The 16,952-nt window shown below is 37.9% G+C and overlaps 2 protein-coding genes across 2 annotated transcripts; both read left to right on the top strand.

Annotated features, from left to right (window-relative positions):
* The first annotated feature begins 174 nt into the window (after positions 1-174).
* Positions 175-2,331, top strand: LOC126876082 (RRP12-like protein). Its single transcript, XM_050638990.1, has 9 exons — positions 175-290; positions 361-469; positions 539-703; positions 789-910; positions 994-1,069; positions 1,180-1,416; positions 1,482-1,708; positions 1,796-1,914; positions 2,171-2,331. Exons 1-9 carry the CDS (start codon positions 283-285, stop codon positions 2,329-2,331), a joined length of 1,224 nt encoding a protein of 407 aa, XP_050494947.1. The 5' UTR covers positions 175-282.
* A 246-nt stretch (positions 2,332-2,577) lies between these two features.
* On the top strand, positions 2,578-3,321 carry LOC126876110 (RRP12-like protein). Its single transcript, XM_050639020.1, has 2 exons — positions 2,578-2,807; positions 2,881-3,321. The coding sequence occupies exons 1-2, from the start codon at positions 2,638-2,640 to the stop codon at positions 3,074-3,076; spliced, it is 366 nt and encodes a 121-aa protein (XP_050494977.1). The 5' UTR covers positions 2,578-2,637; the 3' UTR covers positions 3,077-3,321.
* Positions 3,322-16,952: the final 13,631 nt, after the last annotated feature.

The raw sequence follows: 16,952 nt of genomic DNA, 5'->3' as shown, positions 1-16,952 counted from the left end.
GAGAAAACTCGAAGCAGCCCGAGCGCAACTGCATATGCGAGGCTGCGAAAAGTATCTGTTATAACTCAATTAAGAGCGAGTATCATCAATGTATTGGGTTTAGATTTGGGTCAGATTTTTCAATGCAACAGTAGCAAGGTGACTCTGGCAACGCTTGCACGAAATAACAACTATAATTTTATTTCATAAAATAACAAATCGGAAGTTATATCTGGTTCTTCGCACACGATAAAAATTTTATTACGGAATTGTGTCGGTAAAATATGTGAAACCGAAGAATCAATGAAAACGTAAGATAAGATTTAATTATTATTTTTCGTATCTATAATTTATATTTCATCATTTATATCATACTTTTAGATATAAGGACACTATCAATCAGATAACTTTTATGATCCATCAAGCATTAGGTTATCAATATTTGGAAGCTTGGTATCATATTCTTCATTTAATAGCCCTACTGTTTCAGGTAATATCGATTTTCTGCTTCTTACCCATTTGTCAATGTTGTACAATTCAACGTTTCCTTTTATTACAGGCAACTGGTAAAGCGAGAAGTCCGCAATTAATAGAGATATTAAAAAGTCTTGCTGAGTTACGTGATTCTTACAATTTTGCGTGGAAAAATGACGCTGAGTACGCTATTGGAGCTGCGATAAGAGTGCTAGGACCGGAGACAGTATTAAATTTGATTCCATTAAAGGCAAGTAATTCTATATGAACCGGATTATGCTTAGAAAGAAAAACTTTATTTTATAATTACAGTAATATAAATCACTATTCTATAGGTATCACACAATGCGATTAATTTAAAAATAACTTGGCTACTACCATTATTGAAAGATTGTATGCTAGGTGGGTCACATACTTTCTTCACGGAAGCATTGCTACCTATCGTTGCATTGTGCGAGTAAGTATTGTAATCTATCTTTATTATAAGAGTATAAATTATCTTATATTGATATTTTGAATGATAATTATACTCAATTTTAGAAAAAAAGCAACCGAGCACCTGTACGCAGGAAAACTTACGAATTTCTCGTTTACCAAGTCTGGGCTATTTTACCAAGTATATGCAACAACGCTACTGATGTGAAAGATAATTTCAAGGTATATAACAGAGATAAATATAAAAAATATAGTATCAAGTATCCATGAGATAACTTTTATCTTGTTTAGAATATATCTAAACTGTTAGGAACAAATTTAAATGAAAGAAGGAATTTAAGGACGTCGATAACGTCTGCCTTACGAAGATTAATAACGAAAGCAGTCGAAGGCGACAAAAAAGAAGATATACACGAACTAGCTAGATTTGCAAAGAATTATTTACCATTGTTTCTAAATCTATACACTACTAAGCCACTTGGAACTGACGAAGAAGGACAACGCTTCGCCACGTTTGATACAATAAGAGTAATTTGTGAATAGAAGGAGTAACTTTCTTTAAAGAGATTAACTAATATTTTGTACAATTACAGGTGTATCTTACAATTACGGATAAAGAATTGGTACACGAATTATTCGATCGTGCGTTATTTAAGTTGAAAGAACCTGATATCGACGATTTTTTCAAAGAAAGTATTCACGATATAATAAGATTATTTATTAATCATACTGACATTAATAGATTAAGGACGTTTTACGATATGTGTGTACCACTTCTTAAAGAAATTTCTAAAACCAAGGAACAGAAGAAAGCGTATAGGTAACTTTTTAATATATTTGGAATTAAATATTTTAACTATCTTTTCTGCAAAAACAAAAATTATTTTTTATTTGTATGTTCTTTCAGGTTTTTAGAAGAGATATGTGGCAGTGGGAAGGAAACGTGTAAAGAGTTTGTAGTTCGAGATACAAAAATTATTAATAATAATAATCCTCTGCTACTGAAGTCGCAAGCCAAGCAGAGGAGTATGTGCTAATTTTACAAACGTTGTTCTATAATATCAATTTCTTATGAAAATTTTAACAAATAAGCCTTACTCATTTTTTAATTAGGTACGATTAAAATGCTTAATTCATCTCATAAAAATTCATCCACAACTTGAGAAAACTAAGTTCTTCGAAGCCATTGTGCCCGAAGCAATAATGAGTTTAAAAGACTTAAATGCGAAATATCGAACTTCTGCATATCAACTTTTAAACATTATTGCCGAGAAATTTTTAGGAAATCCTACACATCTTAAAGATTATGTTAATATGCTCATGGTTGGTTTGAGTGGTGCGATAGAAAATATACAAAAGTATTGTACCGCATCCTTGCTGGCACTTTCTTCTATCACTTATCATTACAACGGTACAGTTTATTTCAAACTAAAGTCAAAATAAACATTTCGTATAAAAATAAATTACAAGTCTGACAAGAGAAATTGCAGAAGCTGCATTGTCATATATCAAAATATATATTACTGTGATGCCATCTCATATTGTTGCCTCGAATTTAAAATTGTTGATTAGTAACAAAGGCGTTTAATTAATAATAATAACAGGTAGTAAAAAAATCCCGTATATCTCAATAAAAAAACGAATAAGTGAATTTGCAGATAGGCGCTTTATGTGCAATGAACGATGACTGCCATACGCATTTCAGACAAAAAGTACGATATTCTGGTAAAGTTAATAAGAGAATACGGAATGGAAACAATTTTTGGCATGATTCCAGCTTCCAATGCGATGTTACGTAAGAGATTAAAAAATATGAATAAGGCAGAAGAAGCGAAGAAAAAGAAAAAAGAATTGAGGAAATTGAAAAAACAAGAAAATGACGAGGATGCTGAATTCAATGCAAAGAGAAAACCTAAAAGGTAACTTTGTATTTTCCTTTAAACGGAATTTTTCTTAAACCGAAACAACTCTACAATCTTTATTAAAATTCAGTATTGAAGAAATATTGGCGGATAGCGATGATGAGTTCGATGAAGATATGGGCAATGAAGAGTCAAGGAAAAGGAAGAAAAGAACATCGCGAAAGGAAGCCTGGATTCATGAGAATGAAGAGATCGTTGATCTCGTTGATCGTGCGGCTGCTCGAAATATATCAAGTAAGTCTAGATATTTTTCAAAATTCGATTAGTCGAAGTTGGAATTAGATTTACAAAATACTTTTTTAGCGACGCAACCTATAGTCGCTATTAATTCAAAAATAGCAGCTATAAAACGGAAAGATCGTGAATTTAAGATTACGTCTGATGGCCGTCTTACTATCACAGTAGATAATGAGAAAGATAATGAACCAGAACCCAAGAGAAAGAAGAAATCTGCGCTTTTGTTGCACAGTGATTCAGAAGACGATTATTCAGAAGACGAATTGGGGTTAGATTTGAGGTTAGGAATTCTAGAAAAATGTAAAGTAATTCAAAGAAACAAGTGAACGAAGCCAATGAATTTTTATGTTATATGATCAGAAGATGATGTTCAGTCTGTAGCCATGTCGCAAGCAATGGATAAAAAACGTAAATATAGCGATAGTTATGATAACGTTAGCGTAAGGAGTGGATCCACATTGAAGTATCAAGGTATAATAGTAATATATAACCTATAGTAAATTTTTAATAATTATATTAAATTGACATTGAGATGGATTCCTCTAGCCTAGACTGTGTAGCTATGTATATTAATAATAATTTACTTCTCTAGATTAAGTGACTTGTACTTATAAAGATGGCTACGTTAAGTGGTTTGTATTTTTATATCATAAGTAATTGAGTGGAACTCAACTGTTTCTGTGAAGCAGAGTGTATACTGCGAAGGAGGTGGCGATACCTGAAAGAGGTAAAAACGAGTATTATGGGGATAGGTTGCTACCTTACTTTTATTAAGTTAATATGAAATGGTGCCTTATAAGGTTAGCTGGTAGCTATTTAATACGTGATGGGTTTTTTACAACGATTGTGTTACGTCGTGCGACATTCTTTCTAGAACAGGCCACACACCGCGGACAGGATGGCAACCAGATGTCCGCACGCCTTCACTGCGTACCTTCAATAGTCTTAAGAGCCGATCATAAATCTTAGAGGAATTTCTAAGGTCCTTCAGACCGAACCAAACATCTGCACTAAGTCACTGTCTAAAGGTTATTGTTTACTACGGAAAGATAGGAGAAGTTCGTCTTTCTCATGTACGATGTTTTACACTAGCAACTTTCTCTCGGGGCGGTTAACACCCTTCCTCCACTCTTCCACCACCAATCCAGAAAATTAACCTATTACCAGAGAAGTCCTTCCCTCACTCTCCCAACAAGAACTTGGTCTTAACAAATCATCTTTTCTCGCATCATTAGACGCACCCATCGCAAGTGTCCTCCGCTGCATCATCGTTACAGAAAGTTAGTCTTTATACGTTTTTTGAACCTTCAACATCTAAGCGTGCGTCGTGTACAACACCTCGTTACTCTATCAATCGAATTAATTGTACATTTCTAGTCAAGAAGTTGTTGGAATAAACATTAATTGTATTCGTTAATTCAGTGTAAAATCAATTTAACCACCCCTATTATCGCAAACGAAATCAGGGGATCGATCATTTCGTGGCGTCGATTATCCAATCGTAATGGGAATTTACGACTCCCGTTGACGTGCTTCCTCGCGATCGCGTCTCCCCGCGAATGGTCGAAACAGATTGACTACTGCTAAGTGTTTTGTATTCTTATTTACTATAAGTGAATGAGATAGTTTAAGTGCTTTGTATTCTTATTTATTATAAGCATGTATTCCGCAATTAAACGGCGAAGACGATATCGGAAGTACGTGAATTGCGAGCCATGTGTAGCGAACCCACGCTACTAATAAAAATGATCAAAATCGGGAAAATCACGGGTAAAGCCGCAATGGCTATCCGCAATATACCAATAAACGAATACGGACACCTGTACGATGCCCTACGACGAAACGTAGCCACCCAAGATTCTGTTAGAGAACAACAAGACCAGCTACGCGAAACGAGACAGCGTCACGACGAAAGTGTGCAAAGTTATATCATCAGGTTCCGCAGAGCACTCAATAAGCTACAATACAGTATAACGAACGAATACTGTGACGAAATTACTAGACGAGCTATGAACGACAGGATTTTAAGAGACTCCGTAATCGATTTTATTCGAGGCCTGAAAAGCGAAATAGGACAATTACTACTCGCCAATCCACCATACAATATCCTTGAAGTCGTAAAGAAAGCCACCGACATCGAGCGATTCTTCAGGGAAGATCGAAATCGACGACCAAAACCAATGGAACGATTACGACTCCATGGGCAGCGATGACTAACAACCAATAATTCCTATTCAATCATTAGAAAACCAACTCCAACACCCAGTCCAATGCCAAGAAGCTTCCGACAAACTGAACAAATACCACTTGCCCAAAGGACACAATTAAAATGCTTCAAATGCAATCAGATCGGACATGTCTCCAGTTAATGTAGAAATTTTCGAACACCCAGCCAATTTCCGAGACCACCAGCAGTTCACAATCTCGAGACAAGCAAGGAAGAAATAGAGAAACCAATATACCAGACTTACGAATTAACGCCACAACAGGAAGACTACCCACAGTACTTTTACGATCCGATGGACAGCGATATAAATTCCTCATTGACAGCGGAGCAGGAATTAATATACTCAAGCGAAGATGCCTATTACGACCAAGAATAACAAAAGAACGAAAATTCTCGATGGGACACTCTAAATTTAAAACTAACGAACACGCTTTGATAAAACTATTTGGCAAACCTCTAGAATTCTTTGTGGTAGAAGACAACTTTCCAATTATAGAAGACAGCATACTCGGTTTACCAGCCCTATCTAAATCCAAATTTGAACTCTCAAATCAACAATTATAACGTGACAATAATATACTTTTATTGCAACAGGAAAACGACGTACCTCCAAAACAAGCAGTGTCAAAAACAGTCTACCTGGAAGGAAAACCGACAACGACATGCTTTATCAATGGTGGTGAGTGCCCAGTCAAAATGACTAATTTTATCGAAAATTCAAACACGTACGATCAAGTCTCCACGTTTAAAGATTTAGTCAGACTTTCGCATATAAAGAAAACTCACCGTGAACCAATCGAAAAGATATTGCTGTTTTACCTCGACGTATTCAATCTAGAGACCGACTTATTACCATACACTAACCTTGCTAAACACACAATAACGTTAAAAGAAAATAAAATCATTAACACAAAATCTTACCGACCGCCTGAATGCCATAAAGAAGAAATCAAACGATAAATGGACGAAATGCTACAAAAGAACATCATAGAACCATCTGATTCTCCTTACAATTCACCAGTCTGGGTAGTACCAAAAAAGGCTGACGCCTCAGGGAAACAGAAATGGCGAATTGTAATAGACTTCAGAAAAATAAACGAACTAACTGACCAGGACGCATATCCATTACCTGACATAGACGACATACTATCCCAACTAGGCAACGCAAAATTTTTCTCAGCCCTCGATTTATCCTCCGGATTCCATCAAATCCCAATGGACACAGACTCTAAGAAATACACAGCATGCTCCACACCACAAGGACACTACCATTACAATAGAATGCCATTCGGTTTAAAGAATGCACCTGCAACATCTCAACGCATGATGGATACCGCGCTAAGAGGACTCATAAATAAACATTGCTTCGTATATTTAGACGACATTATAATATTCGGACAGTCGATTGAAGAGCACAATAGCAACCTCGCGATAGTATTGCAACGCCTACGCGAACTCAGACTCAAAATACAGCCGGACAAATGCGAATTTCTCAAACCAGAATTAGAATATCTCGGACATATAGTAACCGCCGAAGCTGTAAAGCCAAATCCCCAAAAATTAGAAGCCGTTAGCAATTTCAAACAGCCACGTAATCCCACAGACATCAAATCGTTCTTAGGACTAGCAGGTTATTACCGCAAGTTCATCAGAAGCTTTTCTAAAATCGCGAAACCATTGACCGAACTTACAAAAAAGGAGACACCATTTCATTGGACAGATAAAACCCAGAAAGCATTCTAGACATTAAAAGACAAACTCTGTTCATCACCCGTACTAAAATTCCCAGACTTTGCGAAACAATTCACATTAACGACTGACACCAGTAACGAAGGTATAGGTGCGATCTTATCACAGGACGGACATCCATGTTGTTATATCTCGCGAACTCTAAACCCACCGGAACGAAATTATTCCACCACAGAAAAAGAACTTTTAGCAATAGTATGGGCCATGAAACGCCTCCGACAATATTTGTTAGGGCGGAAATTCCTCATCCGAACCGATCACCAAGCACTAAAATGGCTACAGAATTGCAAAGACCCCTCATCACGCTTGATGAGATGGCGATTGAAACTAGAAGAATACGAATGCGACATAGAATATACGAAAGGAAAAGATAACACTGCAGCCGACGCACTATCTAGAATACATGTTCTGACCAGTCGACGCGAAAACTTGAACATAGAACTCGACAAAAAGTTTCACGATTGGGAAAAATCTACCGACGCGTTACCCAAAATTCTCAAAATGACTCCGAACCGTAAATCTTTCTATCAATTATCCAAAACAGAGCTAGGAAATTACGACAGAGTCGAATGGTTAACTAAATTAAACGAAATTATTCATACAAACGAGAAGATAGGTATAGGCGACGACAGTTTCACAGAAACCGAGAAGAACGCGATCAAACGAATTTTATTATTTCTGAACGGCACAGTAAAAGAATTAAATTTTGCATGGGAACCAATCCAAACATATAGCGCCGAAGAAATAGACGAATTATTAAAAGAAAATCACGATTTAGTAGGACACCCCGATATACAAAAGACATACGACCGCATTCGTGAACGGCACAGAGTACCAGATTTGATGAAACGCATACAACAACATATAGAATCATGCGACACCTACCAAACATCTAAAACTACACGTATCAGACCGCGCGAAGAACCTTGTATCACCGACACACCCCTCGAACCAAACGATAAAATTGGTATGGACTTATTAGGCCCACTGAAAAAGACGAAGAAAGGCAATCAGTACAATCTATCCATACATGACGAACTGACAAAATACTTAATACTCGTACCACTAAAAACTCAGCAAACGGAAACAATTTGGAACGCACTCCTCAATCGTTACATTTACATCTTTTCCGCTCCAAAAAAGATATTAACTGACCGCGGACAGAATTTTATATCTAGTTTAATGCAACAGTACGAAGACGCGTTCAAAATCAAACATATCAAAACGACATCCTTGCACCCACAAAGTAACGGATCTTTAGAACGGACACACGCAGTAGTAACAGACATGTTAAAATCGATACAGCGAAATTCGGATGAAGAATGGGACGATCAACTTAACTTTGTATGCCTTGCATATAATACAATGATACACGATTCCACTGGTTACACGCCATTCGGACTCACATTCGGACACCAAGCCAATCTTCCCTCCACAATATCCAAGAGTCCCCAGCGCACATACGCAAACGAAGTCACGTTCCGCAAAAAGGAATGGGACTCTAGACTCCGAAACGCTCGCGAAACATTGATCAACAGTAAACAGTAAGACAAAAAGATACACGGTAATCGTATAAAACCTTACTTTCCAGGTCGACGCTCCTCTTTGCCGGAATAGTATCCGCGCAAATAAATATTACGCCATTAGAAGGAAACTCTGTATTCGTAGAAAACATAGGAAAAGGATATTTATACAGAGATACTGCCAATAGTAGGATTAGACACTAGCGACATATACGAACAGATAAGCATAATAGAATCATATAAATTAACAATAGACTCACGTGTAATCAGCAAACAATACGTTGAAGAATTAGGCGGATTACAAAATCGTATCAATAACCTAAAACAACTCGCAAAACACTTGAAAGCGTTAACACATACCCGAAGCACACGAGGTTTACTCAACATCATAGGTTCCGTATCGAAAAGTCTGTTCGGAACTCTCGACGATGACGATCTTACGCTCATAAACAATATGATAATAATAAATGATAATAATAATGATAATAATAAAATCAAGACCATAATAGCTAATCAAACAGCACTTATTAGAAAAATTATAAACTCAGAAAACCTAAACTACTTAGAGAAATCATATAGTTATATATTAAAACTACAACAACAAGCAAATATCGATAGATTTATGCTTAAGATGATCATGAAAGTCGACACCGCGATGCAAACTTTACACTTCCAATTAGATGAAATACTTAACGTCATGATATTAGGCAAACAAGGAATAATTAGTCCACAAATACTCGACTCCGATGAATTCATAGAAAATTACGCCAAGGCAATAGGTAGCCAGATGTACAACACCGCGATTTCTGCCAAAACCGAACATTTTCAATTCATACTCGACATCAGTGATCTTAAAATCTTCACAATAGATTACAAAATATTTTTCAAAATCATAGTACCTTTAGTCTCTGTTACGCCGCCTAAAACATCTGCACGCCAGCCCGCGCGACCGGACAACAACCGACCTGCGTAACGTCACTTCGACCCGCAATAAACCTAAGGACCCACCATAACTTTCACTTCCCTGTATTGTTTCGCCATGTGTCTTCAATCCGTTTGTCTTAAAGAATTTCTAAAGCTTAAAAATATTCTCGAAACAGTCGGTTTTTAGAGAAGTCCTTGGGTTTATTAGTCGCACTTAAAACACGGAGAAAGCGGGTATGCACCCATTAGGAAAATCCGAATAGCCCTGTAATAAAACAAGCTAGGTTTTTCTCACGCACACAGTCATCTATTCACCACGATGGCAGGAGACTCCCTACTCATCCCTTCGAGCAGTAGTGCAAGTCATGACCAATCGACACCGCGGTTCGTTAACCTCACTTTTCCTAACGAAAGTGGGACCAACGAATCCGCGTTCTTTAGGCATAGGGGCACACCCACACCGAACTTTTCTTCCGTATTAAAAAAAGAGCGACAGACAGTCGAAAAACTAACGCCTAACGCGGCTGTCTACACATAGCGCGAGAGTCGCATACTTCACGCAAATCTTTTGTCGGTTCTCGGTGTTGTCGAACATACATCTTCTCTCCTAAATATATTATAGTGCTACGTCTATTAATACATTAACTTCCATTATAAGAGCCCTGCTCTAGCGTACATATCCATCGCATCTTCGTGCGACAAGTTGTTATCTATCTATCTATGCTCATCAGTGTAATCTAAGTGAGCGATTGGTATAATCGTAACGGGAATTTACGACTCCCGTTGACGTCTCTCCTCGCGATTACGTCCCCCCGCGATTGGTCGAATTTACAGAGGGTTTTTACCTTGTTACCCGTTTGCCTTTCAACTAAAGCTCTAAATCTCCAAAATGAACTTTCAACTTCATCTTTTGTCTTAAGGATATACACATATACAAACCTTGATGTGTCATCGACAAAGGTGGCAAAATACTTTGCTTCTGTTAGGGAAGTGATACATTTACACTGTACATGAGAGTGTGTGTGTAAGGGTCAGAGGGCGTCCAGGTCTTAGTTGAGACAAAAGACTGCCGTTAGAAGATTTTGTATAGTCGGTTGGCGACAAGCGTGCGTGCAAGACGTTCTTCAGAGTGTAATATAGATGTATAGCTGTTGTGTGTGAAATATAGTCAATTATTTGTATTTCCAAATCCTCGAATTTCCTTAACAGCTCCACCCAAAGATGTTTGTCTTATAGGGCCGCATACATCAGAATGTATCAGTTCTAATTTTTTCAACATCTTTAATTCAGATCTCTTTGGCACTGGGGTTGTTGCCTGTTTGCCTTTCAAACATATATCGCAAGTATTCATTTTACTCAATCTTATATTAGGTGGACCATTTACCATATTTTTATTTATTAATCTCCGAAGATCAGATTCATTTAAGTGTCCATATTGATAGCGCCAATCCATAAGTGTATTTCTGTTTTCATATACCATACCAATATATTCGGATTTTGTATCTACAATATATATGTCGGAGTAACATTAGAATTTAAGGCGCGTAACGATTCTTCGTTTGAATTAGCCATCGTTTTACAAAACAGAGATTATATTTACGCGTATATACAAGATTTTACAAAATATTATGAATGTTGAGTTTAATGAATAATAAGATTAACAAACGATTAGATTAACGAATAATAAGTTTAACGAATAACAAGTTTAACGAATAATAAGTTTAACGAATAATAAGATTAACGGATAATATGTTTTACGAATAATAAGTTTAACGAATAATGAGATTAACGAATAATAGGTTTTACGAATAATAAGTTTAACGAATAATGAGTTTAATAAACGCTATTAACAATGTTCTTGGGTTCAAACGAATCTACGGTCAACGAGATAACTCTTTACTATGCGTAGAATAATTTTAGACACAAAAAATACGATTGCTGAGTCGCTCGGTAAACTGCTCGATGTATCACTTTCCAAGGCGATCACACGAATGATGATCTGATGAAAATCTTTCTCGCTGTACGACTGCATTTGTTTGTTATATGCTCGCTGGAGGCATCGAGAAGGTTCCAATCGCCTTTGCTAGGCAGTTTCTGTCAAAAGTTTGTTGTATACTCTTTGGAAGCACCGAGAAAGATCCAAACGCCGTTGCTAGGCAGTTTCTGTCTGGAGTTTGATTCCTAATACAACGTGTGTCCCATTATATCGATATCTCCAAAGTAGAATTCTATGTGATTTCTAGGAAGAACTATACAACCGATCCATACCTTCGTCAAGCAAAAAGTTCATCCCGTGACCGTGGCTACATTCGGCGACCAGTTGTCACCTCGAATCCACTTTCGCTATCACAAATATCGAGCAATTACAATCAGATTGAATGACAACAATTGCTTAATTACAGCTGTGATAAAATCTAGGCTAAAGCATTAGAAGACTTTCCCAAAATTGCAAAGGGAAGGCTCCGGTTTTCCTTTCGTTTCCGACATATAAATCCCTTTTACGAATAGTAGTAATAACGACTTCATCATTCTTTCCAAATATTGTAGCCCTTCTATTTGTAAATACAATCCTTTTTCCATTTGCTGTAACTTTTGATACTGAGATCAAATTTGCTTTTAATTCTGGCACGTATAAAGCGTTTTCCAATCTAAATTTCTCAAGTTTGTTTCTTATACAACTAAATAATATTTCAGTACCCTTACCTTTGACTTCAGTTAATATGTCATTCTCTAATTTTACTTTCTGATTTCTGACTGGCTCTATGGATTCAAAACAGTTTATGTCACAGCACATATGTGACGTAGCACCGCTGTCAATGCACTATTCCATCGGTGGTTCCATGTTTATATTCAATGAAATATCAGTAACAATACTATTTTATGCTGATTATCTTCATCCTGAATATTGGAAGCACGCAAGCATTGTTCAATTTTGGGTATTTCAGGAACTTGTACTAGTTGAGCTTTATGATCATCGTTTTTCTTCTTCAAACACTGATTTGCCTTATGTTTACGTTTGTGACAATAAAAACATTCGATGTGTTTTACTTTGTTAGCTTTAATAAATCCATTTTTATTTTAAGAATTTCTATTTTTATCATAGCTTTTGTGTTTATTTGAATCTTCCACTTGCAGAGCTTCTTGGTAATCTTTTACAGCATTTGAATTATGACGAGAATCAGCTTCTTCTAATAATTTTATCTTAAGCGCATCTGGAGTAGGTAATTGGTCCCGCGATTCGATTGCACATCTAAAATTTACGTATGTGTTCGGGACGCTATATAATAATAGGATTGACAATAAATTATCAGCGATTGGAATATCCATTTCTTTTAATTTATCCACGTGACTGAAATAATTATTTAAGTGATCGTACATATTTTCACTACCGGACATTTTCGTGAATAATAATTGCTTTAGGAGCGTAGCTTTTCTTGCTTCACATGACATAGCTCACTCGAACTTATGGTAAGAATAACATCGGTTCTGACTTTACCATCCCTTTTATTCCATAAAGAGGCTTCATCCACTGCTTCAGGTTTAATTATTGAACCATTTGCATATTTCCACAAGTCATCTTTAATTGCCTCTATTTGTAATTTCCATGTGTCGTAATTTACTTTGTTTAGCTTTTTAATACTTAAACTCGCCCCGCTCGACATTTGTTTCTTTTTTTTTTTCTTTTGACAACTGTATTATCACGCAAGCAATTATTGTATACTCGATAAAGCGCCCTTATGATATTCAACACTGAATCATCGATCACGCACCCATTTCTTTTGTTTTTAGGTTATCTTCTGCGCTCCTCAATATTATTACTATTAATAACATTTTCAATAAAATAATAACTAATTATTGCACCTGGGCCCGTAACCTGTTGCTATTTCTATACTCAGAGGTACGATCACAATAGTAATTATTTTATTGAATGAATAAATCTATCACACCGTTCTGAGCCAAAAAACCTTCATTGCACGCTCTTACAAAAACTAGGGATAAAAACAAAAAGGCATCTTGAGCCTATCGATTAAATCTATCGATTGTAACTAAGACTATCTCCTAGTTACTATTTCTTATAAGTAACGCATTTGCATATGGATGGCGAGAACGAACTCACATTGTCATTTTCAACAATAAATAACAAAATAATATATTAAACAATATAATAATATATAATACTTAAAAAAATTGTATAAAACATAGTGCTCTGCGATAATCAATAGTTTAAGACATTTGAAATTTGATTATAGTCCATAAGGTAAAAATAATTACCATACCATAAGGTAAAGTATCTAAAAATAAGGTAAGTACCATAAGGTAAAAAAAATAATGGATTATATGTGTCGCAGATGAAAGGAAAGCCGAAGCCTTTCCTTGGAAAATTTGGGAACATCTTCTAGTACTTTAGTCTAGATTTTATCATAGCTGTAATTGTTTAAAATTTGGGATAGCGAGATTGGGTTCGAGGTGACAATTGGTCGCCGAACGTAGCCACGGTCACGAGATAAACGTTTTGCCTAACGGAGGTCTGGAGTGGTTGTATGGGTTTTCCGAGAAGTGTGATTGTGGCGGCGTGCCGCCTCGAGAGCGGGCCTAGCCACGTGTGAGGTTGCCTCGGAGGTGCCGATACAATGGAACATACATTGTATCAATAAACAAACTGCCTAGCAACGGCGGTTGGAACTTTCTCGATGCTTTCAACGAGTGCGTATCAAATTCCAGGCAGAAGTTTCCTAGCAACGAGCGTTTGGAACCTTCTCGATGCTTCCAAACGAGTATACAAAAACAAAAGGCAATCGTACAGCGAGAAAAATCTCCACGAGGCAGGCATTCGTGCGATTGCCTTGGAGAGTGACACGTCGAGCATTTTCGTCAATCGTATTTTCGCCTAAGATTATTTTTTTACGCTTAGTAAAGAGTTAACTCGTTGGTCGTGGATTCGTTTGAACCCAACAAAAACATTGTTAATAGTGTTCATTAAATTCATTATTCGTAAATCATATTATTCATTAATCTGACTATTCGTTAAGCTTATTATTCATTAGACTTATTATTTGTTAAGTTTTGTAACAGTCTTGTATATACGTGTACATATAATCTCGGCTTTGTGAAACGATGGCTAGTCCACGCGAAGAGTTGTCACGCGCCCAAAATTCCGATCTTAACCCGACATATGTATGATGTAGTAAATCAACTTTATGTATAGCCACATATTAGGGTTTTGATTTATTATGACGACGTTGGCTTGCATTGGGACTATGATTGTCTTGCGTTTTGGGTGGCGTTATCGTTAGATATACGGCAACTGGCTATGACCTTGGACTATTCTTTACCTTTAATAAATATGGAGAAGTATATTATCGGAAAAAAAGTAACGGCGCAGGGGGTTTCGGTGACCCCAGGCCCCGTGGCTGACTCGAGTGACGTTCCAAGCTCTACTCGGCGGTTATCTAGCGAGTGGCCAAACGAGACGAGAGGAGGGTGGGATCCGGGGCGCCCTCTCGATCGGGTAATATGACCGGGGACCATAGTAATGGTGCAACGGGGTGCAGAATTGGAGCAGGAAACCAGAGGAGCAGCAGAAAGAGTTATAAAGCGGTGAAGGGTCTCCCCCCCTCCCCCCAAGAAGAGTGCGAAGTTGCTGGAGTTTACCAACGGCATACGAGAGGCGGTAGAGAAAAAGGGCTCGGGCAGCCTAAAGACTAGCAGTGGACGGGAGCCGTCGAGAATAGTCTCTGTTATTACAGACAAGGGGGAATTCTTAACTCCTGTCGTGAAAGAAGCTATCGGAAGTGAGGAAAGGTCCCTCGTATCTTGGTCGAGTATGGCGGCGAAATCGACCAATGAGACGGTCGAGGAGACTGCTAACGCGTCCGAGGGGGAGGCTTCCGCCTCGGAGAGCAGCAGCTATAATACTCCGATGATGTTTAAAGCCAAACAACCGAGGTAACCACTCTCTAGAGTGGCAATGAAGAATAAAAATATTATTACATTAAGAATCGAGCCTGAAAAAGCAAACTATGTGCTAGTTAGTCTCGACGAGTGGGACGAGTTAAGGAATTTTATGACAGATGCCATCGATGAAATGAGACATGCGGCGGATAAGCTTAAGAGGTATACCAACAAGGACTCAAAGATTGGGGAAATAGCAGCATCGGCCGATATGAAAATGGGCTGTGTTTGGGATAAATTAAACGTAATATTGAGTAAGAAGGGTCGTAGAAGCAGGAGGCGGGTGGATGTGCCGCCGAGGTAAACGTTTCAACATAACCGCTTCGGCCCAAGTCGAAGTAGGGAAAGTGAGTACTAGTGGAATACAGTAGTAAGAGAAAAATTGTGTCACCAACAGAAGACAGAAAGGGGGACGACATAAAAAGGACAAAGAGACGTGATACTTCGTACGCGGAGATATGCAGCGAGAGGAGAAGGAACGAAACCGATGTCACGACCGGCTCAGTTCAAAACCGAAGGCAATGATGTGGCGGCATTCGGCAACAATATATATCGCCTAAGCGAACTGCCTAATGAACCATCAATATCCCAACGGTGCTTCCGCCGAATGTTCGAGAAGAAGGCATGTGTGGCAACAGTCGCGGGCGCCTAACAAACTCGAGGACAGTGGGGATATTGAGGGGTGACAAAAGAAAAATAACCGATTCCAATCGGAAATAAAGTTGCAAAAAAAGTTAACCTTGAAAAGTTATGCTTAGAGCTCAGAAGCAAATTGTAAAACCAAGTGTTAGAAAAAAAATAAAGTTTCTTTTTTATTTTTATCTTAAATTTGTTTTTTTATTTGTTTTGTTATTTTACATGATACCGACCTCGTGACAAGAGAAACATGCGATTCTGGTGGGGAGTTAACTGTTCACATGACCAGGAGAGATAAAAGGAGGCTTAAAGAGAGGAGCAACAAATCTAGACCAACGATTAATAGACGACAGGGGGAATGGAAGCCGAGGATATGTAACAGACTTGAGGCTCTCTTGGTGATAGTCCGGAAGGATGAGGACTGGATTCAAAAGTATGGAGAGCTTACGAGGGCCAAGGAGGCATTGAGTGAAAGCACGGGTGTCAGGCGTACAAGGGACGGCGACATACTCGTTGCCCTTAAGATCAAAGAAGCCATAGGGTCTGTGTTATCACCCTCTTGAGTAGGGTATCTGTGGAGATCAAAGACATCGGCCGGCAAGAAACTAAGGAGGATCTCATGCAGGACATATCAAGAGGACTGGGAGTAAACGATACCAGCGTGGTGGAGGTAAAGTCGTTAAAAGCAGCACCCTGGGGCACGCAGATTGCCATTGCTGTTATACTGGCTACGTATATCGCGAGCAAGAAAGGGAGAGTAAAAATGAGAACAAGCTTTACCGTTCTCACTATGCGGATTTTGCTTAAAATAATCAGATGTTATAGGTGCCATGATATGCGGCACATGACGAATAAGTGTTCGTGCAGTCCTAGCAAGGAGCGCTGCCGGAAATA

Source organism: Bombus huntii, unplaced genomic scaffold (genome assembly GCF_024542735.1).
Source record: "Bombus huntii isolate Logan2020A unplaced genomic scaffold, iyBomHunt1.1 ctg00000064.1, whole genome shotgun sequence".
Lineage (NCBI taxonomy): Eukaryota > Metazoa > Arthropoda > Insecta > Hymenoptera > Apidae > Bombus > Bombus huntii.
Note: the sequence above shows the minus strand (reverse complement) of the source record. Positions and strands in the feature narration are given on the sequence as shown.